The 27713-nt window shown below is 36.2% G+C and overlaps 2 protein-coding genes across 4 annotated transcripts in view; both read right to left on the bottom strand.

The window, feature by feature from the left end:
* dgkq (diacylglycerol kinase theta) overlaps positions 1–1596 on the bottom strand; it is a 25037-nt gene extending 23441 nt beyond the window's left edge. For both annotated transcript variants that reach the window (XR_014031291.1, XM_081381893.1), the window contains exon 1: positions 581–1596. Coding sequence is in view for 1 of the 2 variants with exons in the window: in XM_081381893.1 (XP_081238019.1) it covers positions 581–613 (33 nt within the window). In the remaining variant the exon portion in view is untranslated. The remainder of the gene's footprint in view (positions 1–580) is intronic.
* A 4320-nt stretch (positions 1597–5916) lies between these two features.
* The window catches only part of nfkb1 (nuclear factor of kappa light polypeptide gene enhancer in B-cells 1), a 35410-nt gene continuing 13613 nt past the window's right edge, over positions 5917–27713 (bottom strand). For both annotated transcript variants that reach the window (XM_081383341.1, XM_081383342.1), the window contains exons 6-24: positions 25625–25773; positions 25344–25507; positions 23132–23290; positions 21981–22085; positions 19808–19899; positions 18889–19027; positions 18440–18583; positions 18225–18317; positions 17686–17859; positions 17456–17597; positions 17181–17295; positions 14981–15182; positions 14731–14900; positions 12992–13094; positions 12607–12743; positions 12461–12521; positions 11646–11812; positions 10001–10127; positions 5917–7642 (exon numbers count right to left, since the gene is read on the bottom strand). In XM_081383341.1, the coding sequence (XP_081239467.1) occupies positions 7548–7642; positions 10001–10127; positions 11646–11812; positions 12461–12521; positions 12607–12743; positions 12992–13094; positions 14731–14900; positions 14981–15182; positions 17181–17295; positions 17456–17597; positions 17686–17859; positions 18225–18317; positions 18440–18583; positions 18889–19027; positions 19808–19899; positions 21981–22085; positions 23132–23290; positions 25344–25507; positions 25625–25773 (2538 nt within the window). In that variant the 3' untranslated portion in view covers positions 5917–7547. The remainder of the gene's footprint in view (positions 7643–10000; positions 10128–11645; positions 11813–12460; positions 12522–12606; positions 12744–12991; positions 13095–14730; positions 14901–14980; positions 15183–17180; positions 17296–17455; positions 17598–17685; positions 17860–18224; positions 18318–18439; positions 18584–18888; positions 19028–19807; positions 19900–21980; positions 22086–23131; positions 23291–25343; positions 25508–25624; positions 25774–27713) is intronic.

Here is a 27713-nt window from a genome sequence, read left to right as displayed (position 1 = left end):
TCTCTCTCTCTCTCTCTCTCTCTCTCTCTCTCTCTCTCTCTCTCTCTCTCTCTCTCTCTCTCTCTCTCTCTCTCTCTCTCTCACCAGCCTCCATCAATTAGATGGATCTCATCAAAGTGTCGTCCTGCACAGATTCCTGTCCAACAGGAGGAGTGTGCTGGATCGATCTGCATCAATCTGTCTTCCCCATGTTAGTAGACAAGAGATTCGATTCTGTCGAGAGGGAGGTGTAGAGGGGAGAGACTGATTTGCTTGACATCCTCCATCTATTTTCTAACATATTTTCTTCATCCCTTCCCTTTCCAGGATGGCACGTGCGCAGATAATAATCTGCCAATCAAAATTGTCAATCAAGTGGTATGGGGAAATGCAACTTGGAACAAAATCACTTGCACTTTAAATGAAATAGTTAAATGACCCAAATTACATTCAAAAGACCAACTCACAAATATTGTGTTTAGGATGTTTAGAGAGTATTCGTCCAATACTATGGTATATAACAAATTACCATAGTATTGTCGTCTAATACCATCACTGCGCCATAATACTACCAACAGCATTTTTTTTTTTTGTAAGATACACTTTGTTGACATTGCTTTGCTGAATGAAACATGCCGACCAAGTGAATCCATAAAGCATCTTACCTTCACAAACAAACCCAACAATCCCCCATATGAAGTCGCTGCAGTGATGGCAGAAGGTCGGTTTGGTCAGGGTCACTTTCCGAAAGCAGTGTCCGGGAGCGTTGACAGAGTACCGCGCCTTTGAACCGGGCGACTGCTGCGCCTTTTTCCTCCCGGGTCCGGGGCTCGAGCTCGGGCTGTCGATCTTCACCCGACCGCTGTCTGCCATCTCTGTCGGTTCCAATGGAAAATCCAGCGCAAAACGCCAAGAGAAAATGCTCCACGAGATTGGTTGTTGTGAAAGTCACATATGTGATTTGGCAGTTATGTTAAACCCAACCGAGTCATCACTGAATAAAGTGAATGTTTCTTCTCTCCCGCTACAGTGTGTCAGAGTCGGAAACGCGCGACAATGAATCAATGTAACAGAATGTTTCAACGTTCCAATCAAAGCGCGAGTTAGTTACTGTGAGAGGCTGAGCTTCACTATCTGACCATATAACCAGACATCAAACTCAATAAATATGCCAGTCTGCTTTTACCGACGACAACCAGCAGTCTGCTAATGCATGAGGGAAAATTAAGCCACCGCGTCCACATATGATGCGCTGAGGTTTTAATCGTAATAAAACGCCTGCTGCTTATTTACGATGATTTTCACTTTCTCAGCAGAGGAGATTTTCACCAACACAAGCGCCTGTAACTTCCGCCTGTAGTAGAGCTCCGGCCAGAGAGAGAAACACACATTCACACGAGCTTCACACTAGCAGCCTCAGCTATGGCAAGCCGTTTTAATATGTATTCCTTTGAAATTACAAGTATACAGTTACAAGTATACAAGCAAACAGTTGTTTACGTTTGTTATTGTAGTACTGTTGTTACTCACTGTATACTGTAAAGTTTTCACACCAGTGAATGACACATGATGTAATCTAATAACGTTGTCTGTGGTCATCTTGCTTCTGGTCTGTGTGCTTTCATATGTTTTGGAGGAGGTGTGGCTTTGGAGAGTAAAGGCAGAGCCCGTCTACGGAGAGCCTGGCCACTCCTATTAAGTCCTATAGAGCTGGTAAGTCCCGCCCATCCGTAAAACCCCAAGTGGACCTCTTGGTTGAAAAATCGTCAATGCAAGTGAATGGGAGAAAATAATTATTTTCTGGTCCCGTTTGAATTTTGCCATGAATGTGAACATATGTTGTCTGTGGATTTTTTATATAACTTTTCGTGTTACGAGTTTGACAGTATATGGTATGATTCTTCGGCTAGCAGTTGTGGAAAAGACATCACGAGAAAGACTACATGTCGCCTATGTGATGTCACCCCATAAAGTTGACTTACCCGTGGTTTTCGCCAACCTCAGTGATTTTGTCCTCTCCCTGAAAGAAGGTGGTGAAGTGCACCAAAGACACAGCCATGTTTAGCGGGATCCGTGAGCTAGTGTCCGTGTGTGAGTGGTGTTGACGTTTCAAACGCATCGAAAGCAGCGAAGAGTTGTAGTCCACAAAGTGCTCTCACACAAAGTCTAACCGTATCAAACTTCTACCCACTAAATTGTAGCATTATTTACACAAAAAGTTATATAAAAAATTCACAGACAACATATGTTCACATTCATGGCATAATTCAAACGGGACCAGAAAATAATTATTTTCTCCCATTCACTTGCATTGACGATTTTTCAACCTAGAGGTCCAGCGGGGTTAGCGGAAGGGGCGGGACTTACCAGCTCTATTGTACAGAATTTTATTTTGGTTGTAGTTCCACCAGAGTTCCACTGGGGGCGATCGCTCATGAATGCAAAATGAATGGGAGTCTATGGGCTAGATGGCTAAATTTGTCCCTTTCACCCGATTGCCGTTGAGAAATCTCAGATTTCATTGTAGGTTTTGCAAGTTCAACATGGGTTATAGGTCGAAAGTTGAATGAACGAGTACTTATGTCCTTTCGATTTCTTACAGGTTGAGTTGTTGTTGCCCATAACACGCTAGCATTCTGCTAATGAACGCTGATTGGTCAGTGAAGGACTGATTACGACTGGAGATACGGCTTGATGGCATCGTGGCATCCGAAGCGGGACCAGAATGTTAAGGCGGACTTTTTGGCCCAAGTTTTTTTTTCCAATGCAGCAAAAAAAATTTTGGTTGCTGGCACTTTTATCTGCCTCGAGAGAAAAGAAAGTGCAGAGCACGAAAGCACCAAAGTGACTGAAGGATTGCCGTAAAGCAGTATCTCTGGTGGTACGATGTGTATGACGTCAATGACATTTTAAAAGACTTTTTAAAGCAAACAAGTGACTAAAAAATCTAACACCCAGCAATGTGTAATTTCTTTGCATCTCCTTTCGAATACAACATTCAAATTACTACAAAAAAATGATATCCTGAGAAAAGTGGATTTTGAGGGGTATAGCTCTATTGACCTTCATTGCTGTGTATGTGTGGGGGTGTGGTAGGGTGGGGGTGGTTGGGGTGAGGGAAATGTTGTTGTATATTTTGTTTTGTATTCTGTCTTGTCAAATTGTCTTATTGTCTTATGTATAAATGTATCAGACGTACTGTATGGTGCAGAACAATTATCCGAAAGGATAAATAAATCTCTATCTCTATCTCTATCTCTTCATTCTGCACTCGTCCTGTGAGCGCCCTCATATGGAACCAGGGTGGAACTGTAACCAGTTCAGAAGCCGGAAGTTGACTGAGAGTGGAAGTTCTCCCCTTATTAGACATTCTCTGGTATAGGGTCTCTGCAGAACAAAAGTGGGCGTTTCTAAATTTGTGGGTGTTTTCTAACTGATGGGTGTTTATAAATCATGCAATTAAGATGCAGAAAGCTTGCCGCTAAGCACCAGCATAATGATAATAAATGTGTCCGAAAAAATAACAAGGAGACATTTTAGCTCCAAAGATAAAGATAAAGATTTAGAGATTGACCTTCAAGCACATTTCTTTTTTCTTCTAAAAATCACATTTCCAGACGAATTACATAATATGAATCACCACCGGCACCTACTAAAATACTAATGTTTTCTCATGAGATCTGGTTGGATAAATCTATTCTTATTGGTAACAAATCACAAATGGTTGCCATTGAATTCCAATATAATATATCTATATATAATATTATCAGCGGTTCACTTCATCCTAGTATGTATTCTGGTCTTTTGGAATACATATAGTACCTTATCTAATATCTGCACTGGAAATCTCTATAGAATATCGCAATTTGTTTCAGTGAAAACTATTGGGATAGAAACTGATAGCAAAGGTATAAGCAAAGGAATACGTGCTAGTATAAAAAAAGTATTAAAAATTACTAGATTCTAGTCACTATTGGATTACTATAAAATTTAAATTAAGATAATCGTGACTTTTTATCTCACAATTCTGACTTCTTTCTCACAATTGTGAGTGTACTATGGAGCCACTAAAGGGACATGGTGAAAAAAAAAATAAATAATTCAATGCTTTTGCGCTCTCTCGCAAATGTTTTGTGTTTCCCCGAGAAACTTTGACTTTGCTTGCAGATCCTTTTGAGCTTTTCTCGGCTTATCGCAAAAGTTTTTGCGAGAGAACAAAAAGTTTATTGGGGGAACACAAAACATTGACAAATATTTTTTCCTCCATCTCATATTTTTTTCCTTCACCATGTCCCTTTAGGGGCTCCGTAGTTTACAATGTCAGAATCTTTGTCAGAATAAAGTAAGAATTGTGACATAAACTTAATTGTGAGTTTTACATCTTGCAATTCTGACTTTTTTCTCGCAGTTATGAGTTTATATCCCACAATTGCCTTCTTACTCAGAGTTCTGAGATATAAACTCACAATTACAAGTTATAAAGTCTAATTTTGAGGAAAATTCAGTTCACAACTTGACATTTTCTTATAAATCTGACTTTATAATTCGCAATTGCAAGTTTATATCACGCAATTCTGACTTTAAAATTCACGGTTGCAAGTTTAAACCACACAATTCTGACTTTATAACTCGCAATTGAGTTTATATCACTCAATTCTAAGAAAAAAGTAAACTTTTTAAAAATGTTTATTCATTGGCGGAAACAAGCTTTCATAGATTATTAGTAATAAACAAAATAAAAACAAGGCGAAGTATATAATAATATACTGGCAAGTTGTCAGGCGAAATGTTCAAACAGCTTGCCACACACACACAAGAGCTCCAAGCAGGATCCACAGGCTGTTTTTAGAATGCGGAATTCCGTTGTGACGTCGACGCTCGCAGCACATTATGATGTTCTGCAGATGCGAGAGTTCGACGCCCTCCTGGCTGCTTACTTACACTCATAATAAGTGTTTTATGTCATAGAGTAGTATAGTACTTTTTTTTACTTGTGTGAGGACATCCCCAAAAGGAGGCTTTGTCAGATTTAGCCAACTTCTGTAGGCAATTTTGGTCCCTGAAGTGTAGCTAAAAACACCTTCAGACAGATACAATCAACTAAAGATTGGGTGGTCACAGCTCTTTGTAGGCTTCCTGTTAACATACACATTTCTTTTACGTGCCTCTTAGATTGCTAAACACATTGATGACACGCCTTTAACATACCTGGAATAATACGCAATAGTGTAATGGCCCAATGTTGGTAAAATTCACAGGGCCTGGGAGTCTGGGACTAAATTTCAATGGTACAACGAGGAAGCAATGCTAGTCCAGTGATTGTCATTTAAATTGTCAACCAAGGATAAAGGTGTGGCTTTGTAAACTGTAAAACAAACAATAAAAGTTTCAAATTACATCGAATGATCTCGAGATTTTTCTTCAGTTACTCTTTAAAGAAAGAAAATAAACTAATGTTTAAAATGAGCATGTTTTATAAATGTATGTGGGATGGTAGCCTACTCGTAGAAGTCGTTCTCAGAGTCGTCTTTCACTCAGTATCAGATGCTAACACATTAGGACAAAAACAAACTGCATACACATTTAACATTATGTGTAGCTATACTTATGGCAACTAAATTGCTAAAAGAAAAAGGAAAACTTGGTTGAAAAATAAGTTAATGAAAAATAATGTCTATTAAATTATATAAATGATAAAAGTTACACTTTATTGTCAGGCTTACAGTTAGCTTATTGCAATTAGCTAAATACTATTATATACAAGTGAAAAGATATGAGGTATATGAGAATTCAAATAAATAATTGGATGTTTCAAAAAGTAAGTTAGGACCCCATCTGCTGGTAACAACCGGCAAAATGAAAATTGCTGTATCAATTATGGAGCAGACACAAATTTGTGTGCAATATGGATAGTCAATAAGTACAGGAGATGTAAAATACAATTTCAAAACATTAGTACACAATGAATAATTTTATTATAAAAGTATTACAATAAAACCAGTTACAAAGCACACACAATTTTCCCTCTGTACAACACTGCTTCACAGGGTACAGACATAAATACCAATTTACAGCCAAAAATACATTACAGTGCCTGTCAAACCTTTAGTCTGGGGTATTGGGTGGTTTTGTTGCTCTTTTTAACATTATTTTTTATAGTATGAAAAAATATTATGGCGGCTAAAAGCATTTTGGTGACATGCGAGTCCCCGAGTCAGTTAAAAGGTCAGAGGCCATGTATAGAACATTTCATAAAGCAAAAAGAAAGACAGCTGATCTGGGATCAGTTCTAAATATTCTGTGATGCATGAATAGAACGGATTCTACATCAGCATATTATTGGAGTGATGTTTTGTCTTCTACAGTTCACACACAACAGAAGGGAATGAGATTTCACTTTTTATAACAGAATGATAAAAATATAACTACAAAAATATTTCTTAAAAAGCACTTGAGGCATCTGGTTGAAGCAATCCACACACACACACACACACACACACACACACACACACACACACACACACACACACACGCCCACACACACTCGATCAAAATCTAGTCAAACACTCTAATCACTGCTCAGGACTGACCCTCCTGTTTTTTTTTTTTAAATCAATCAAACAAGTGGAAGAGAGGATAATCTCTCAAAGCTTATGATTATTTTTTTATCAGAACCCGTGAGCAAACATTAGGAATTACAGGTAGCACCACTAAATGCAAAACAAATTCCATCGCCAACCCAAATAACAGCTGAAAGGGTGAGTGAAGGGAAGAACTTTTTCCATCATCCAACAGATTCGATTGGTCCAGAGGGTCATAATAATCCAGTAGACCTCCTTTTCCTCTCTTCCTCTTCCTGTATGTCATTGCATTGCAGTTCCAAAAGAAAACTCTTGGCAAGCAAATGACTATGAGGAAGTCTGCGTAATAGGTTATCTAAACTGAAGGTTCTGTTCTTAAATCGGATTGTTTAAAATATATTAACAAAAGGAAATAGTTGAGGGCAGACTTATCAAACCAGATGTTAATTTTTATTTAAAAACATTTGAAGCAAGAAATGTTCTTGTTTTTTGCAAATCAGGCCTGAGAATCGTATAATGTCCAAGACATCATAAACCAACTAAACATTTCGTTTCTTTATGTAACATCTGGGCTCTGGACATCATTGTTCAGCTAAAGCACAAATTAAAACAGCCACTGTAATATACCTTTTTAAAGCTATATTATAGCTATTTATAGATAATATAGCTCTTATAAAAGGAAAAAATAAAACTTTAAAATAAGTGCTGTTTGGTATTATTCATATTAAAAGCTAAAAAAAGAGAGAATAAAATCCCCATGGCCAGAGGACTCCCCAGCTTAAGGACTCCTCAGAGTTAAGAGCTCATTTGCATTTTGGGCGTGGCTGAGCAGCATCCACAGAGGGCGCTGGCCAATCAAAGGTTTTGGAGGCGTGTCCTGAGGTTGAGTGGCACTGCTGCTGTAGTGAGGAGGGAGAAGCTGGTCTTTAGGGTCAGGCCTCAGTTTGTGCGATTGTGTTTGGAGTCAGCGAGACCAAAGCTGGGGCTCTAGAAAGAGGTCTCCACCCCGCTGTCACATATCCCACTCTCCTCCTGATGGGGGCCCAGTGTCAAACCCTGAATTGACTTACAGAGCCCTGGACCTAAAAAAAAAAAAAAGATTAATATGACCATAGAAGCATTTCAAATCTTTTCCCTAATTATTTATATATATACACATACACGTTTTATTTATATAGAATAAAATACTTTTATATAGAGTAAAAATATCCTAAAAATTGCTTTATAAAAGGAAAATGTTAAAAAATTAAATTGCACATATTCTCAAGCTATGACACTTATGAATTCTATGGTACTGCGCCAAAATTATCTCTTTTTGATCACTGTGTTTGCTTGCCAATCGTAAACCACAGAATCACAAGCAATCGTAATATAGTTTTATTTGATTATTATAAAATTTAATTACAGATGGGTCTAAAAGTTTGCAAAATAAATACATTAAACTAATATACATTAAACATCAAATACATTAAACAAAAACTAATATCACCAGGTTAACCACTTGAGTGACAAGTTGAATAAAAATAAAAGAATAATCTAAAAATAAAATAATAGTCAGAATATTGGGTTTGTCCCTATTTTGCATTAATAACAACAATACTCAGAATATGAAATATTACACATCACATCATTTACATCATGTTTCCTAAAACCTTTGTTTCCAGATTTAGAATCCCAAATTTCACGTGGCCTCTTTTGAACCCCACAATATTAATTGAACATTGGTGTTTTTTTTTTTTAACAAACAATGTGGCGCGACAATATGGACAACCACGAGAAGGAAACCGAGACAAAAAACAAAAAAAAATCCCCTGCTGGTTTACACAAACCCAGCGAACCCTGACGATGAACCCTTCATATCAGACAGTAAGGTGGAAAGACTTGTTTCAAAGAAACTGCACCAGAGACAAAAACCAGAAGTGCCATATCTGGCTTTCACTTCTGTTCTTGGGAATCCCCCTCTCAAGTGTCCACTTCCCTCTGAAACACTGGCATCACTGCAGAATCTATATGTGAGCACGGGTCACCCCGAGACCGAGGGGAACTCCCTCAGAATGCAGTGGCAGTGCTGTTTTGTTGACATCATGTTTGAGTGCACATGAGGTAATGTCAGGACCACAACGTGATATTACTGTTACGGAGAGAGGGGCCCGAGACTGACAGTGATTTAGTCTGGGGGTTTTACAAACCATATTGTGGGACAAAAAAAAAAAAAAAAAAAACTCACGCATACCACGAAATTTCACAATGACGACATGCTCTTGGGAAAAGATCCAAAATGCCTCACCAATGAGCAAACAATACCTTTCGAGAACATGAATCTTTGAGGTTTATGTTCTGGTACATAAAACAAAATAAATATTATTTCACTATTAGACAATGGTTCAAATGTTATCTGGCATTGTAGCATTTGTACCTTCAACATGTAAATTAAAGCAATAAATAAAGCAGTCAAGGCCTTGTGTTACTGTGATTTTACCATAGTTGAATCTTTGGCACAGTGGCCTTGAGTGGCTTACTGGTTTTGTAAAATGATTACAGCAGAAATGTGATTCAAATATTATGTAGTCAATGTGTTAATAATCAAATCATGATAATTTATTAGCCTAACTGTACGCTGTTTATGAAATTGAGCAATTTGCATTCCACTACCTTTCAAAAGTTTGTATTATGTTTTTTTTGTTTTGTTTCAGGAAAGACATTAATACTTCTATTTAGCAAGGATGCAATAAATTGATCAAAAGTGACATTTATGTAATGTTGGATAAGATTTCTATGTCAAATAAATGCTGATCTTTTGAAATTTCTATTCATCAAAGAATCCTGAAAAAACGTAGCAGTTTCCACTAAAATATTAAGCAGCACAATTGTTTTCAACATTGATAATAAGAAGAAATGTTTCTTCAAATCAGCATATTAGATTTCTGAAGGATCATTTGACACCGAAATAATAATGCTGAAAATTTAGCTTTACCATCACAGGAATTACATCTTAAAGTGCATTAAAAAAGGAAACATCTTAAAAATTAATACTATTTCACAATATTACTGTTTTTACTGATTTTTTTAATAAATAAATTCAGCCTTGGTGAGCATAAAATATGTCTTTCAAAAAACAATTTAGACCCCAAACATTTGAACGTCAGTGTGTTGTCATTTAACATTTTTTAAATGTTACAAATGGCTTTAAACGAAGCGTATCTGATCAGATTTTGTTTCTATATGATTTGACGAATTACTCATTTACTAACATATCCAAATGGACTTACAGTGGAGAAGTTGCTGCGACCAACCCGTGGTTATGCATACTGAAGGACACAATGGTAACGGTTCATGGATCACCCCTTGTGTGCTAGAACCAACAACTTTTGGCTTCCCAGCCCTAATGTTCAACTACTTAGGCCACATCACTCAGAAATGCACATATCAAACAACATTACCTGTGAGCTGAGGTGTGGTGTGGACAGCTTCAGGCTCCTTACACACAGCCTGGAGTAAACTGACAGCACTGCTGTTCCCAACATGCTTCAGTCCCTCCAGCAGCTCACGCACCGTTCCTCCAGACACCTGAAGGAGACAGATGATTAGCAGCTGAAACCAGAGCAACTACAGGAAGCACATAAATAACAGTTCAGCTTACTGATATAGTTAGTGTTAGAGGAATTAATATCTTTAATGTCGTTCTGAGAAATATGGATCAATAGGTTTAGCTTTAAGCATAGAATGTCATATTTCAATCCAGTATTTCTGGATATTTAAAAACAAAACAAAAAAACAGTTCACTCAGTTTCGTTATATCTTGTGATTGATTATATAGATATGATATATGATATGGCCTGTCACAATCATGACGATGTGCTGACAATGAATTGTCATACAAATAATCACAATTAACTATTTAATTCTGTTTGGTTCATGTAACTTACAATGTAAGCCTACTATGTTTTTTTTAACGCATTATTAATATAATATAACATAATATAATGTAATGTAATGTAATATTATATAATATAAACACACAAGCCTTCATTTTGTATGAAGGAAGACCTTTGACTATCTTTGTGTTCTTGTATATTCTTTATTCTTGACTCCCTGGCTGATTATGATTCCCTTGCTTTTATAGAATAACCATGATTATAAAATTAATAATTGTGATAGGCCTAAATATAATATAATATAATATAATATAATATAATAATTGGGTCGACAGGTTTAGTCCTAAGCATAAATAATAAAGAACTTTTTCAGTTCTAAACATTTGAAGTTTTGAGATTAAATACATTTAAAATACAAAGGAATATCCTAAAGTGCTACAAAGTATTAAATACACTTATATCTAATCTGTTTGGGAAAATCAATTCTCTTAGACACACAATTCAAATCCGTTTACTGCCCCACTTTAAAAACAATGCAAATTCGTTCATAACAGCTGAGCACTGTTGCTTCTGCAGGATGGCAATCAGTTAAAGGGATACTTCACTAATTAGCATTAAGCTTTGTATCAGTAGAAACCCAGTAGTATTTTCGAATGACCGTGCTTCCCTCCCTCATGTCCCCCTGAGATGAGAGATTTCTGTATTGTGTGTCTGGAAAAACCCCTCTGATGATGCAAAAATCATCATTTTGCGTCATCGGAGGCTTTTTTGTCCAGAGGTGAGAGACTACAGCCAGTAGGAGGAGCTCGTTCCGCATGTTTTCAACCCGCCCATAGGGGGATCTCACGATAAAATGGCGTCTTTTCAGTTTCAAGTCAACTAGTAGCCTAGTTGCATCATTTCTTCTGATACTGCCCTGTGTAACTGGTGGGTGTGGCTTGGGAGTGGCCTCGTAGGGCAGCAAAGCAAGTGCATTTTGGGAGTCGTTGTCTTTCATCCACATGAGTCAAAAATACATTTTCTGGCTTTTCTCAGTCTAGAAGGTGCTAAAATAATTTTACATTTCTACTACATAAATGACCCAATTTAAATACACATTCATCTTTCCAGCGGTGAAATATCCCTTTAAGAGCAGATTAAAAGACAACTACTTTTTCTTACTACTGTCCAGTGTTTGTGCAAGACTGAAAAAGGAAGTGAATTTGTTTACCTCGTAGCTGTCCAGCAGCTTTCCAGCAGGGCAGGAGCTGAGCCTGAAGGCGCTGGTCAGGATCCCAAGCCCCAGAGCATGAGCCAGACTCTCCCAGCCTCCCGCCTGGCCCTCCAGTGCCTGGCACAGCTCCTGCTTCGTGTCAGAGCTCAAGCTCTTCATGTCACCTGCCAACACGGGCCACACATTTTTAAAAACTGCTACGTGTTCCCAACATACACTAATTTTCCAATGTTTGGGGTCAGTGAGATTTTGATACTTTTGTTCAGCAAAGATGCATTACATTACACAGTAATTGACAGTAAAGACATTTACAAAATAAAATATTCAAGTATAAACACGGTTTTCAGCAAAATTTTAAGCAGTACAACTGTTTTAAAGCAGTACAACAACTTTGATAATAATGAGAAATGTTTCTTGTGCACCACATCAGTATATCAGAATGATTTCTGAAGGATCATGTGACACTGAAGACTGGAGTAATGAAGCTCCAGTAAATTTCAGAATTTTTCTAATTTTTCCTCTTTAAATTAATTTCCATGACTTTTCCAGTCCACTGACTTCATGATAATTGGATAAGGGTTTTTAAAATTTGTTTATGAAGAGTAATTAAATAGTTTATAAAATATTTAGAGCTGAGCATACTTATATTATTATATTTCCACAATAAATGTTACTTCCATGCCAAGATTTTATTGATTTACATAACTTTTTGAACCTAAAAAGCCCTGAACAATAAAAAAAAAAAAGTAAAAAAAAAAGTAAAATAAATAAATAAATAAGCATGACAAGAATACAAAAACTGGAGCTCATACCTTGCGGTGGAACGACGATAGTGTTGGGCTGATACTCTTCTCCGTTAAGAATATCATACACCTGTCAGAACAGACCACACATTATTTTCACAACCAATGACAACCAGCAGTACAATTACATTACAACCTACATTTGGGAAACCCACCTCTGGGGAAGTTGCCATGTTCAGAGGGGTCGTCCCGGGAATATAGCCTTCATCCTCCTCCTCGTCCTCGCATGTGCCACACAGCTCATCATCTTTAAAGAACAACGGTTCAAAGTTCTCCTTATGAGGATCTGCTCCTAAAAGCAAAGCACACAACACTAGTTGGTTACACCATGTAATGGTAAATTAATCTACTAACTATGGATGGACACAATTATAAAATGTACGACTTGGGATGAGTCGTGAAACATCTTTAATAAATGATAATGAATTTGCTTTAGAATGATTCTACCAGATCTATATATAAATCGTTAATGGCAGCAGGCAAAGACAGTTATTGTTAACCTGTCATGTAAGTTATGAATGAACACACATAATTCCTCACCTGCAGCCATTAGAAGCGCGCTCAGTTTGGTTGAGTCCCGTCCTGCAGCAATGTGCAGAGGAGTGGAGCCGTTATAGGTGACGCTGTCTACATATGCGTTACCCTGCGTAGACAAAATGTTACACGTGCAGTGTTATTCATCAAGAGATAAGTTCATGAGCATGTTATTTCTGCATTCATCTTCTCACTTTCAAAGTGATATATGGAAAACAAGATTGTCCTTCATATTTTAATATATAAGATTTGATATACTATTTAGACATATTCAAAGTTCTTTCCACTGTCCAGTTTGAATGTTGGTCCTTCAGAAACCGCTACGACTATGATGTCAGACTTGTCAGTGTATACTGTGATATATCATGTGACCATCTTTGTTATTATATGCACCTCCATTAAAAAGTTTAGGGTCAGTAAGGTTTTTTAATTATTTTTAAATAAATTACTCCGCAAGGACGCATGGATCGAAAGAGAAAAGTAAAGACATTTAAAATGTAACAAATCATTTCAAATAAATGCTGTTCTTTTGAACTTTCTATTCATCAAAAAATTCTGAAAACAAAATATCAAGGTTTCCACAAAAACATTAAGCAACACAACTGGTTTTAACATCGATAATAACAAGAAATATTTCTTGAGCTGCATATTAGAATGATTTCTGAAGGATCATGTGACTGCCACTGAATATTAATCTTTGCTAAATAAAAAAAATAAAAAAAGGTTATTTTAAATATTACACAATAATAACATTGTAATAATATTTTTTATTACAGTCTTGGTGAGGATAAGAGACTAAAACAAAAACTAAATAACATGTACCCAGGGTTTCTGCAGGTATCTTCAATTTAAAATTAATGCTTTTTAATGCCTTTTTTTTTTTTTTTCATTTTTTTATGCCATACACGACCCATGACTAACCACGGATATTTTATATATCCTTTTTCCGTCGATTTGTGGCTGTCAGACTGCATATGAGATTTTACGGCGTTGATTCCCATTGTTGCTACCCAACTTAAATACCTTTTTACAAACACTGCAAAATCCTTCTTTATTTTGACCACCAGCGGGCTGCAACCATGTCCTAAATTGTTTGTCTTCCTTGCACTTTCCCATTTTTCTGGTCTAGTTTTATTCCTGTTGTTCCTGCTGTTCAAAATGCCCGCGTCATCTCCGCATCACGGCAATTTTGCTCCGGCTGGAGGCAATCACCAAACTGGTTCCGCGTGTTTTTATCACACTAACGTATATATTTTGCGACAGCAAATAAAAATTATTAATTATGAAGGCTATATTCAAATAAATTGCTAATATAAAATGTTCTTCAAAATGATTTTAATGCCTGTAGAATTACAATTTAATGCTTTTTAATGCCATTTAAGGCCTTAATTATCGCAAAAATCCATTTAATGACTTTTAATGCTTTTTAATGCCCCGCGGAAACCCTGGTACCGACTCCAACAGCAGTGTAAAAATTAAGGGTTATTGTTACTCATTTCACATGAAACGAGTTTAGCCAATCATAACATAGGTCATTTAGCAATAAAAGTCTTAAAGAGAAAGTAGAATCAACTTCTAACTGTTAGAGAGGTCATGACTAAAATATACACTAATTAACATTTATAAGTGGGCTTTAGTTGAAAAAACACTAAACCAGTAGAGTAAACTTTCAAATAGTAGAAATATGCAGTATTCACTAAAGTAGCATCCACTGACTCATTGATCATGTGAGGTGTTAGTAGTACCTCCAGCAGGAGGCAGCCGGCGAGGGAAAGGTTTCCCAGCTCTGTGGCCAGATGAAGTGCTGTGCGGCCACACGTAAGCTCCTGAACCTCCACGTCTGCCCCGCCATCCAGCAGGGCCCGCACACAACTCAGACTGTTCGCCTGTACAGCCAGGTGAAGCGCGCAGAGACCTGAACACACACACATAAACACATCAGAGCCCAAAAAATGTGAACGAATGAATGATTCTCAGATAGTTGGTCCAGCGTACCTGCTGTGTTGGGGATGCTAGTTAACTGCGCCACAGACTTGTGCTTTAGCAACAATCGCAGCATGCTTTCCTCTTTCTGTCGAGCCGCCAGGTGAAGCGCCGTGTTTCCATGGCGATCTGTCAGCGTGACGTCCACCTTGGCTTCCAATAAGGCTTCGACTACCTCTTTCTGCTGCGTCAACACTGCGAGGTGCAAAGGAGTCTGGGACAGAAGCATCAGAGGATTTGATTGGCTACCGAGTTTTTGGAAATTTCACAGGCCTCAGTTGCAGTGAGAAACAAAACCTGTTTTTAAAGTATTAAGTGAGTTTTTAATATACCTGGTAGTAGGGCTGTGCGATTAATCGAAATTGATTTTCGATTTTGATTTTGGCTTCCAACATTATGAAAATGTCGGAAAATGATTATTGTGCCGCTGCCGCCCAGCGCACCATCCTTTCCTTCACTGCGGTGCACTTTCGTTCCTCCCTAAGCCAAACTTAATTCATATTCATACAGAAATTCACACAGGTTTGGAACAACTTGAGGGTGAGTAAATGACAGAATTTTTATTTTTGGGAGAACTATTCCTTTAAGGTATACAGTGAAGTCTTCATTCAAGACTTTATTCAATTTCTGTTGTAGGCTATTAGTTATCTCAATACCACTGTTAGTACATCTTCCTATAAATCCTAAAGCACTGTTTATTAAATTTATATTTTTGTTCTGCTGTATTTATTTGTCAGTTTTGTTTGTAATTAGTTGCTCTTATTGCATTGCTGACTGTTTACTTGTCTTCTGTAACTGTTTTGAGGACCTTTTACTTAGCTACATTAGTGAACTTAATATTGGTTTTGCTGAAATATCGATAATTGTGAAATTTTACTGATATTTAAAGTTTAGGGATGCACCGAAATGAAAATTCTGGGCTGAAACTATAACTTCTGGATGCACTTGGCCAAAAACCAAAACTAACTTAAAAAATAAATAAAATAAGAATTCGTTTTATATATATATATATATATATATATATATATATATATATATATATATATATATATATATATATATATATATATAATTGTAATAATATTAGACTTTTTATAATTTGATTGAATCTGAATTTAAAAAACACAAGCCAAAAAATAAAATTTGACTTTTAAACTTTTATTTAAAGTAACACACCAAAATCGGACATAAAACAATAAAATAATATTAAATATCAATATATTATTCTTCATTCAGATCCATGCAAAATAATCAGATTTATTATTTTAGATACATTATTTTTAGAGGTCGACTAATAGTGGATTTTACTGATAATGATAACCAGGTTCTCCTACGCTGGCCGATTAATCAACCGATAGTTTTAAAAAAGAGATTTTGAATGAAAACAGACATAACATATAAAACATAAAAAACTGTACTTTTTAAACATAAATATATTAATATATTAATTATAGCTTGATCATTCATGTTGGTTCATAGTGCATTAACTAATGTTAAGAGAAACAACTTTAAAATGTAAAAATGTATTAATCAATGTTATTGGTGCCGATTAATTGGCAAAACCGATCAATTGGTCGACCTCTGTTTATTTTTTGACCAATTATCAAAATAAAGTATAGTTAGCTATTATTATCAGAGCATGTGAGCAGAGCGTAGAAGGGAACTGATCTGTGAACGAGAGGGAGCCCAGCACGGCTATTCCACACCATGTTACAGCAAGTAAGGCTATTGCAAACAGATAACAGAAAATTTCATGTCGGCACATTATTTGAGCAGACTTTGCTTTTCCGGTGAGCGCGAGCGGTACATGAGTGGAGCGTTTGCTTGGGCCGTGAGCGACTGAGCAGAGAGCGCAGACACGGAGCGGAACATTGAGCAGAGTAAACTGGGTGCCGGTACAGACTTACCTGCTCAGCCAGAGTCGCTTCAGAAGCGTTGCGCTCGAAAAGTTACAAACAATGCAATAGTGAAAACTGAACGCTGAACACTGAACACTGAGGGGCGGGGCGGGCGGCATATATTTTCTGCCTTTTTTCTCTTTCAGCCAAAAACTGAAAATGGCATTTTCGGCGGCCGAAATTTCAGTGCATCCCTACTAAAATTACTCTATCATGACATAAGACTTTGATCATATCACCCACCAATAATCGTGATTTCAATACTGACCAAAATAATAATGATTATGATTTCTGCCATAAGCGAGCAGGCCTACCTGGTAGAGATCATTCCTCATGTTAAGTACATCCTCTCCAGGGAGATCAGAGATGACTTGTGCTAGATTTCGCACGGCATCTGTCTGACTGTGGATCACTCCCAGATGTAAACCCCTAAAAACCAAACCCAAAATTTCATGATAAACCTTCAATCTTTGGGTGAAAAAAAGACAAAACAACATCTGAAATCATTTATTACCAATTTTGGTGGAAAGTGGATAGTTTATGTGAATAGAGCTTCTACAAAAACATGAGGTTGGTTTGTCTGACTTACGTGTCTCCGTTCTCGTCTTGAGTGGTCATGAGGGGGCGCTGTGGAGCCAGAAGCATTCTGGCATCACCGCTTAATGCGTAATGAAAGAGAGCTTGAGCATGTCTTCCAGCTAGCTCAGCCAAATGTGGCTCTAATACACAGCCTGAAAAGAGAAATGCACAAATTTATTCAGAGACAAGTTTAAAGATTTAGCTGCATTGACTATACCGGGAAGTCAAACTCAGTCTAACCTGTGGCGTCAAACTCGAGATCTTCTGTAGGCTGTGCATCATCACTAGCCACTCCCTGATTCAGGGGAACAGGTTCAGGTTTGGCACAGATTCGCACCCCTCCACCTGAAGCAGGATCATCATCTGTATCACTGTCGCTATCCTCTTCACTGTCTTCTACTGGGTCTTGATACGCTAAAAGAGAAAGGAAAACTGAAAAACGGACTTTGCTGCAAGTTTTTCCCAAAATATATATATATATATATATTTTCTTATAACATTTGTACACTCCCATTCTTAGGGGCCAGTTAGATTTTTTTTAAAGAGATTCATACTTTTATTAAGCAAGGACATGTTACATTGATCAAAAGTGATAGGAAAGACATTTACAAAAAAAAATATATATATATATTTTTTTTTTTAGTTAAATAACTGTTTTCACCATCAATAAGAAATGTTTTCTAAGCATTAAATCAGCATATTAGAACGATTTCTGAAGGATCATGTGACACTGAATATGCTGTGATGATAGCAGCTTGATTGACAGCTTGGACACTCACTATGCTTGATGCTTGTCCCGCCTCCTCCCATGCCTGAGGAGAAGTTGTATCCAGACCCATAGTTATAATTTTGATATCCCTGGTAAAAATGCGCTAGAAGAAAAAAACATGAAATATTTTGATCTAAAAGATTTGGCCAACATCAATGCATCAAAACAGTGCACGGTGGGATATTGAAACGTTTAATTAAAAAGTCCAATGCAATATTGAAGTACCTCCTCCTCCTCCACTGGGACCGCCCCCTGCTGTAGACCCACCCCCTCCTCCTCTAAACATGCCTCCAGCTCCGCCTCCTGCTCCGCTGTAGTCCTGGAAGTTTGGCAGGGTTTTCTGTCTCTTTCTCTGGACCTCTTCTTTGTCTAAAAACAGTTTAAAAGAGAAATTCAGTGGAAAAGTAAACCAGTGTATGGGCAGACACTGGACTTTTTACTTAATTTCTATGCAGTAAAAAATCGTACATTTCAAACATACAAAACAGAATTATTGGCACTTTTGGGTCCCACTCCAAGTATTTTTTTGATTTTGTCTTTTGACAATAGACATTTTTTTCTGTCTGCAATTTTTTTCTTAGCTCACAAAATTGTGGCAAAAATCTTTAAAAAAAAAAATAGAGTTGATGCTGTGGTTACAATCAAAACTTTTGGGAGATGGGTAAAGACTGTACCTATAATCTGTGGATGGTAAGTGAATGGCTTGGGTTCACTTGTTTCATTGTCTGACTTCCTCTTGAGCTGCACAAACACAGAGATTGGCTTCTGGAGGTTCTGGTCTCGATATTTAGGCGTCTTGAAGACGATGGCAAACTAAGGGATGGAAATGAAAGGTGGATTATTCATTCCGCCAGAATATTTATTTTATTATTATTATTATTAATAATAATAATAATATTACTATATAATTACAGTCATTTAAAGTCAGTATGAAACAGTGACTTGATGAATAGTTAAAACTTTTTTCAACAAGGATGCATTCAATTTATCAAAATTGACAGTAAAGACATTTATAATGTTACAAAAGATTTCAATTTCAAATAAACGCTGTTCTTTTGAACTTTCTATTTATTAAATAATCCATAAAAAGATGTATCAAGGTTTACACTAAAATATTAACTGTTCCCAACACTGATAATAAGCAAATTAGAATGATTTCTGATGGATCATGTGACAGACTGGAGTAATGATGCTGATCATTCAGCTTTGCCATCACTGGAATAAATTACATTCTAAAATATATTAAAACAGAAATAAATCATTTTAAATTGTAATAATATTTCACAGTATTACTGCTTTTACTGTATCAAATAAACGCAGCCTTGGTGAGCATAAAATACTTATTTCAAAAACATTTTAAAAATCCAAAACTTTCAAACAATAGTGTATAAAGACCGTAAATAGGATCAGTTTTGAGTCAATGCTGCTCTAATAAATCCTCAATAGCTGTGCTTCTTCTCCAATTATTTATTCCAGAGAAGTTAGGATTTGTCTATACGAAACAGACTGATGGCATCATCAAACCACAAAGCAAGTCACTAAACATAAAGAATCAGGCTTGAACCAGCAGGGCAGGACAGTTCCTGTGCTGACCTGTCTGTGGACGTCAGTCGGGGAGAAATCCCCGTAGGCCTCCCACGTTAGACCTGAATCATCATCTTCGTAAAACCGCACCTGGATGTCATCTGTCACAACAACAAAAACAAACAATGACATCACATACGAGGAAAATAAGAAAATGAAATTACTGTGAACCAACGGGGAAAGAAAGAGGAAACAACAGTCGCCAGACACAGTAAAATTTGAATCTCCGTCATCACAATGCAGAACGCTCGTACTTCCTCAAAAGCCATGATCTAATATAATACAAACTTCATTCAACAGATAAGCACAATACAGACACATGATCCAGAAATATATCAGATGTTCTAGTATCAATTGGAAATACCATGGTACTTTGAGATATACCATGATACCAAACAATAAAATAATCATGTAAGACTGTCTTTTCATATTATTAGGGCTGGGGATCGCCAATGCCACCGCAATATGATTCACGCAGCAAAACATGTCATTCAATGCATCACAATACCATAAACAGATCATGACTGAAACTGTGGTATGAATCTTATTCCTCATTTTAAACACTCCAGAGCTTGTTGTCAATGTTTCAGAGGATTTAGTGGGTAGTACTTTTTTTTGTTTTTTTTTTGTCGTATTTCTTGTATGTGTGTGTGACATTGTTTTATGTGTATGCTTGTATGCTGCAACCAAATTGCCTTCAGGAAACGAATAAAGATGAACTGAACTGAACTGAGTAATGGTGAACACTGTTGATTTTGTATTTCAGGTTCAACCAGAATAAGAAACAGACTGATCATCTATTTAGCATACTATGACTTGTCCATGAAGAGACGTCTTCTTTGTGAGCAAGGTTAGGATAATATGAGAGAAGGGAAATGGCGAGTAGGTCGTTGAAAAACTGACGTCTCCTACCCCCGAATTTGCATATGACATGGGGAATTCCCTACAGCTGGAAATCTGCAGTGAAAACTTCCTTTAAGAGTGCAGGGCATCCAAAATCTACGACAAGAGAACAAGGAGCCGGATCACCTGTAGGTTAAAAGCTAAAACTGTTTCATTCAGAGAACTTTACAAAATGGCTTTTTCAAATGTTCCCGATCCTTAAAGCATCCACACTTACACCTTTACATCCCTATCTCCTGAAGTCAAGAATTCTTGCACCAAAAACAGTCACTACTTAGTCTCAAAAGACCATTCTTTACACTCTCGTTCTGATCCTTAGCAAAGTCCCTTTTAAAACAAGTCAGTTCCCTTGGCGGCCATCTTGGTAATGCCCCGGGCAACTATTACCAGTAATGCAAGTATAGCTCCTGTCTACTTTAATGGCAAAAGACGGAAATCACGGAAATTGCCTGTCAATATTGCATTTAAATGACATTTCAAATGAGGAATAAAATCAGACAACAATAGGCTCATAATCTACGCTTTTTTGGTTGAAATCATGCAAATTGTTTGCATTATTCAAGCTGGTCTAGCTAATTCAAGTTCAAGAGTAACACAAACATTTCATGGCTCTATCAAAAAGGCGACTGGCTCTTTAAACCATAAGGTGGGACTTCCAGTCCTTTATTAAAAAGCTGATTTGCTCTGCAAAACTCAGCTTTACGATTTCACCCATTCACATTTATGCATCTCTCCTCTGCTCTGTTTTTGCTACTTTACTTTAAGATATACTACTGTTCAAAAGTTTAGGGATAGTAAGATTTTGTAATGTTTTTTAAATAAATCTCTAAATCTCTCACCAAGGCTCCAGTCTTTAGTGTCACATGATCCTTCAGAATCATTCTAATATGCTGATTTGAACGGTTGTGCTGCTTAACATTTTTCAGTGTTTTTTGATTCATTTCCTTTTAAAAAAAAAGACCTTACTAACCCCAAACCTTCGAACAGTAGTGTATATGTAAATGATCTTTATGACTGGCTAAACTCTGCTAGAGAAATAATAAGAATGGCCGAGTTGCTGTACATGAATTGCTAATGCAATTGTCTATGTTAATTTGATCATGGTTGTGATGTCACAACCACAGTAATTGCTGAATAACTCTTCAAGATGTCCATTGTAAATGTTACAATTTGAAAGTGGCAAGGAAAAAATCCTGTTTTGCATTACATGTCCTTATTTCTGTTCAGCAATAAGAGACAGGCAGAGCATGCCATGACCGTTGTGATATTGCTTTCTGACCTTTCTGGACTTTGTCACATAGCAGATAGACTTCCTCTCCTCCTGTCACACAGCCGGCAGTCCGATCCATCCGCACTATCTTCAGATTGGAGGCATTTGGGGCTTCTAAAAAGCAACAAGAGAGACAGGGGTGTTTGAAATTAAAAAGTTGTTTTTTGTGGAGTTTTCTTATTTTTCCTTTTTATTTTATTTTTTACTCTGACAGCACTGAGGAGAGAGGCAGGAATGGAGTCAGAGATTATCAGAAAAGGGAGGGGAAATTGAAAGTGTAGGCTTAGTTTCAGGGAGGAAGCAATACCCAACAGTTCTCTGCCAGAGAGCGAGAGAGACAGAATAAGAAAAAGAGAATGAGACTGAAAGTGAGACCTGATAACAATCATTAGCCCCAAACTCAAAATCATGTGACCACCCCGTTAACAGAAACTACTGGAACAAAGAAGAGAAAGAAAAGTGTTTGTTGCTAAATTTCTAATGACTATGAATTAGAGTTAATATAGTAAACTAATACTAAAACCGTTAAATAAAACTATTTTGTTACTTGAAATAAAATAAACGTTCACTGAAATAAAATAAAATGTAATAAAGTAAGTTTATATTATTTCAGCTAGTTTCCAAGGTAACATTTCTCATTTCCAATTAGTTTAACTAGATGTGTTAAATTAACTAAATAAAAAAATAAACACTATAAAAAACAAAAATGAATAAAAATGACAAACATACAACAACAAAAACTAAAAACACAAACTAAAAATAAAATAAAAACTAATTAAGAATGTACAATAAGGTTTTATTTGTTAACTTTAGTTAACTACATAGTTAACACAAACAGTTAGCAATACAGTATTTATCAATCTTAATGTTACTTTCAACATTTACTAATATATTTTTAAAATCAAAAGTTGCATCTGTAAACAATAATGCAATGTCAATTAACATGAACAAACAATGAGCAATTGTGCTTTTATTAACAAACATTAACAAATTAATAAATTCTGTACAAAAAAAACACATTGCTCCATGTTAGTTCATGTTAGAGACCTTATTGTAAAGTGTTGACATAAAGACTACAATTGTATCTCAATGCTAGTAAAATAGCACTTCTATGAATGCTTCTGATTGACACGGTCAGCATCAAGGAGGATGATACTCACTGCTGTCGAAGATGGGGTCGGAAATGACCGGATCCAGTCTTCGGGTGAAGCCTCCATCACTGTCGGGCAGGAAGGCTGTAAACATGAGCCGGACCACACTCAGGTCCATCTCCTTCGACTGATTATTGGCTGCAGTGGTAATCTGGTTCCTCTCATGTTCTGAAATACATGTACACACAGTCACAATGTCCTGAACACTTCAAGCATTCTTAAAAAGAATCATTAATTCCTATTTACATCCATAGGACCACTGCCTTCGGACCAAACTGGGGTTCATTTTATTTGTACAAAGTGACAAGTGTTCGCTTCTTGTGGAGTTTAAACCTACAACCTTTCGGATACTATTCCAGATCTACAACCATAAGCAGTATAATAAGTTTAGTCACTATTTTTGGGTTGAAAAGTACAAACCAGTCAGTAACATTGGTCACACTGTATGCCATCAACTTCCTGCAAAAATGTATTTATGAATGTACACTACAGTTTAAAAATTTGGGGTTGGTAATATTAATGTTTTTGAACAAAAGTATTTTATGCTCACCAAGGCTGCATTTATTTGATAAAAAATAGTGTAAAAAATATTGTGAGATATTATAAAAAAAAATTAAATAACTGTTTTCTATTTTAATATATTTAAAATTTTATTTTTATGATGTCAAAGCTGAATTTTCAGCATCATTACTCCAGTCTTCAGTGTCACATGATCCTTCAGAAATCATTCTAATATGATGACTTGATTAGGGTTGGGTATCGTTTTTTTTTTTTTTTTTTTTTCTCAATACCGATGTCAAATCGATACTTTTAAAACGGTACTGGTGCCTGAACCGATACTTTAAAAAACGAGAGCCTCAAAACGATGGTGAATGACATTAAAGTAAGTTTTTTATTGAAAAATAAAATAAAATAAAAAAATTCTTAAAATTGAATATATTAAAATTTTAGAGTAAATATATAAATATAAGTAGTCTAAATACAAAACACAACAAATTCACAATAAAACCTAAACCACCTAACCCAAATACAATAATTTAACATTAAATAACACAAGTTAAATAGTCTGTATTCTTGGTATGCTACAAACCAGCAATTCTTTTCACATTTTTTGCCTTCTCTGGCCAAATACGACGACACCTCTCCTGTCTTATTGCATGTCCTGCACAAGTTGAGCGTTATTTTAGAACGCATCACCTTAAATGCCGTGATGCGAAACCCCTCGTGGAAGAAGAACGCTGTCATGTTTGCAACTGTGACAATGAGCGTTCATCAGGATCAACTGAACGCTGGATTTTATAAAGTCTGTGAAGTTCTCGGCTCTATTGTTGCAGTAAACTTGCACAACGTTCATGAATGAATAATTTATTAGATGTACGCCGGTCTGTTATTGTATGGACATCGACTTTACATTTTCACACTAAACATGACTCAGAACAAATAACGAACTGTGATTGGTTGCATTATGTCAGTCAGTCCCTGGCTGATATTTTTATTCTTAAATACATGTATGTGAATGTGTTTCATATTTAAATGTCTGAAACCTAAAATAAAGCTTGTGTGGTTGAAAACACTGAATAGTAGTGATGATACAGCGCTGAGAGCGTCTGTCTCTGGCTCAGCGCCAGCCAATAAGCAAATGCAAATTTGAATTTAGCAGTTGATGATCACGTGATCTGAACATTAAGGACACCAGTGTGAACGATCGCACCCGTCAAAGGGTTAACTAGCGATCACATGCGCTGATGACGCTTCTAACGCCCGTTTCGGAGAACCAGAGGGCAGATATTTCAACAGACAGCTGAGGCATTTAAGTGGCACCGAAATGAGGCACCGAAATCTGAGTTTTTATTCGGTCCGGTTCCATACCGGTTACTTAGGTACAGGTTCCATACCTGTGCCCAGTTTCGGTACCCAACCCTAGACTTGGTGCTCAAGAAACATTCTGAAAACAGTTGTGCTGCTTAATATTTTTGTGGAAACCGTGATGCATTTTTTTCTTTGATAAATATTACAACAACATTTATCTGAAATAGAAATCATTTGTAACACAAATATATTTACTGACACTTTTAACCAATTGAATGCATCTTTGCTGAATAAATTATTAACAACAATGTTGTTTATTTTAACTGCCCCATGTGGATGTAAAAATACATCTAAATACTAAAAATACAACACACACAGACAGACAGACAGACACACACACACACACAAACACCTGAGAGTTCTCTGGGTATGCGAACTTCTCCTTGTAGGACATCTATGTCAGGATTGATGTATATGCCGTAGTTATATCCCATCCTGTAGGCCTCAATCATCCTCTCCTCCAAAACTTTACTCACGTTCTTCTTTGTCACGTGCAAAATGCCCAAGTTAGGAAAACTGTGAAACAAGTGCAAGCGAATATTAATTATGACCATTATCATTGCATGTACCAAAAGTGTTGTTGCTCAGAAAGAGGTATTTTGAATCGCTGGATGTTGAGGGATAAATTCAGACCTGATACTTGAGTCTTTGGGCTGCAAATCGGCAATGCAGATTCCTTTATCGCACTGTTTGCCCACCAGACTGTGAGCATGGAGATGGGGCTCTGGAGAGTTGGTCACCAGCTGAACAACCACTCGTGCTGCTCCCTGGTAGTTACAGATCTGTTGTCCCACAAACAAACAGAAAAGAATGACACAATACAGTTTTAAAAAAAAGACCGTTTCAGATCCAAAATCTGCTAAAAATTTGCATATATTCATCAGCATCATCATTTATCAATAAAAACAATTACTGATCATTATCATTATTTATATATATATAAAAAAATAATTATTGTGAAATAACAATAATAATCATGTATAAATAAAACTATTATTATTATTATTATTGATAGATTATTGTGATAATTCACAATAAATAATATATAATTATAATAATTTATATAATTTATTGTGAAATAATAAGCATCCTCATTGATCCTCAACTGATCCATTGACAATTATCATTATTATCTTTTAATAAATAAAATAATTTATCATTTAACGTAGATATAACAATAATCAAATCAAACAAATATCATAAATATTATTATTTTACAATAAAATTCATTTATTGTGAAATAATAATAATAATTCATGTATAATTAAAACTATTATCATCAATAGATTATTGTCCATAATAATCATTGATACATTTGACAATTATCATTATCTTATGAAAAATATAATAATTTATATAATTTAATGTTAAAAAATACTATCACCATCTAAGCAATAAAAACTATTGATAAATTAATATTATTTTACAATAATCATTTATTGTGAAATAATATAACTATAATTTTTTGTGATATTTTTGTCTTTATTATTCTTATTATTAAACAAACAAATAGTACTATAATATATACTAAAATGACTATTCATACATAGGTATGTACAATTTGAAGTCTTTGTGTAGCAGTTCGACAAAAAATACTGTTCAGAAAGGCAAACCAGAAGATATTAATGGCAAAGGAATGTAACAGGTATGCTAATCTCATTTCGGTGGGGGAAACCCCTGCATTCAGGGAAAGTGGGCGGACCATTTGTGGACTTTTCCACAACATAATTTGGCCATTCTTATCAACAACACCATCCTTAATAAACACACAGAAGAGTTAAAATGAACAAAGAGTGCCATGGTGGCTTGAATAACAAGTAAATCCCAAATATTAATAAGAAAAGACTTTAAAATCATCTCTTCTTGACTCATATGCTGGGGTGTGTGGTTTGACTGCTCATAGGCCGAGTTCAATGTGGCTTATAAGACACTTTCTCTGGGAAGAAATGACTCATGCACTTAGAAATATCAACCCCCAGAAAAAAAATACCCAGAGAATATTAAAGAACATAAACGCAAGCCCCACTAGAAAGATCGTTTGATGATATCATCAAAGCACTGATGCCACACATGAAAACATACATGTGCGCGAATACGTAAATAATCATCCTCCATTTCGCCCTCTCAGATCCGGCTGATAGTCAAACAAAACTGAAGACAGCTGAGCTGAACTGTTCATGTGCAATATGGCCAACAGCTGAGCAAATTTCCTCTTGCTGTGAGTAATGATATAAAATTCATCAACACGGAAATCTCTACAATAAACCTGTATGATGTCCATAGTAGAGCGAGAAAATGAATAGTAGACCACAAATGAAAACAACATTATAAACATAGGGGATTCCAGCGCATGTGTTAAGATTAAAAGTTGAAGTTTTAAGTTGAAAAGTTTTAAAGAGGCTATATTATGCGCTTTTACAAATTCTTATAGAAAAGATTTTCATGCGTGAATGTTCAAAAAACATTATTTTTCACGCATTTGTCATTGTTGCAGCACCTCTCTTCCCAATCTGTCAGTAACACTCCATTTAGTTCCAGTCTCTATGAAGCCCCTCCTTCTTAAAATCGCAGTGTGCTTTGATTGGTCGGTTGGACCAGTGTGTTGTGATTGGTCAACCGATTTAAGCATGTTTTGGCCCCTTTACCATAACCACGAGTTTCAACACACTACTAACGCAACTCAACCAGACCTTTTGGGGTGGGAATTATTGAATATTGTAAC

The sequence above is a fragment of the Scardinius erythrophthalmus genome (genome assembly GCF_964197995.2).
Source record: "Scardinius erythrophthalmus genome assembly, chromosome: 13".
NCBI classification, from domain to species: Eukaryota; Metazoa; Chordata; class Actinopteri; order Cypriniformes; family Leuciscidae; genus Scardinius; species Scardinius erythrophthalmus.
The sequence above is the reverse complement of the archived record's forward strand: the minus strand, read 5'-3'. Positions and strand labels throughout refer to the sequence as shown.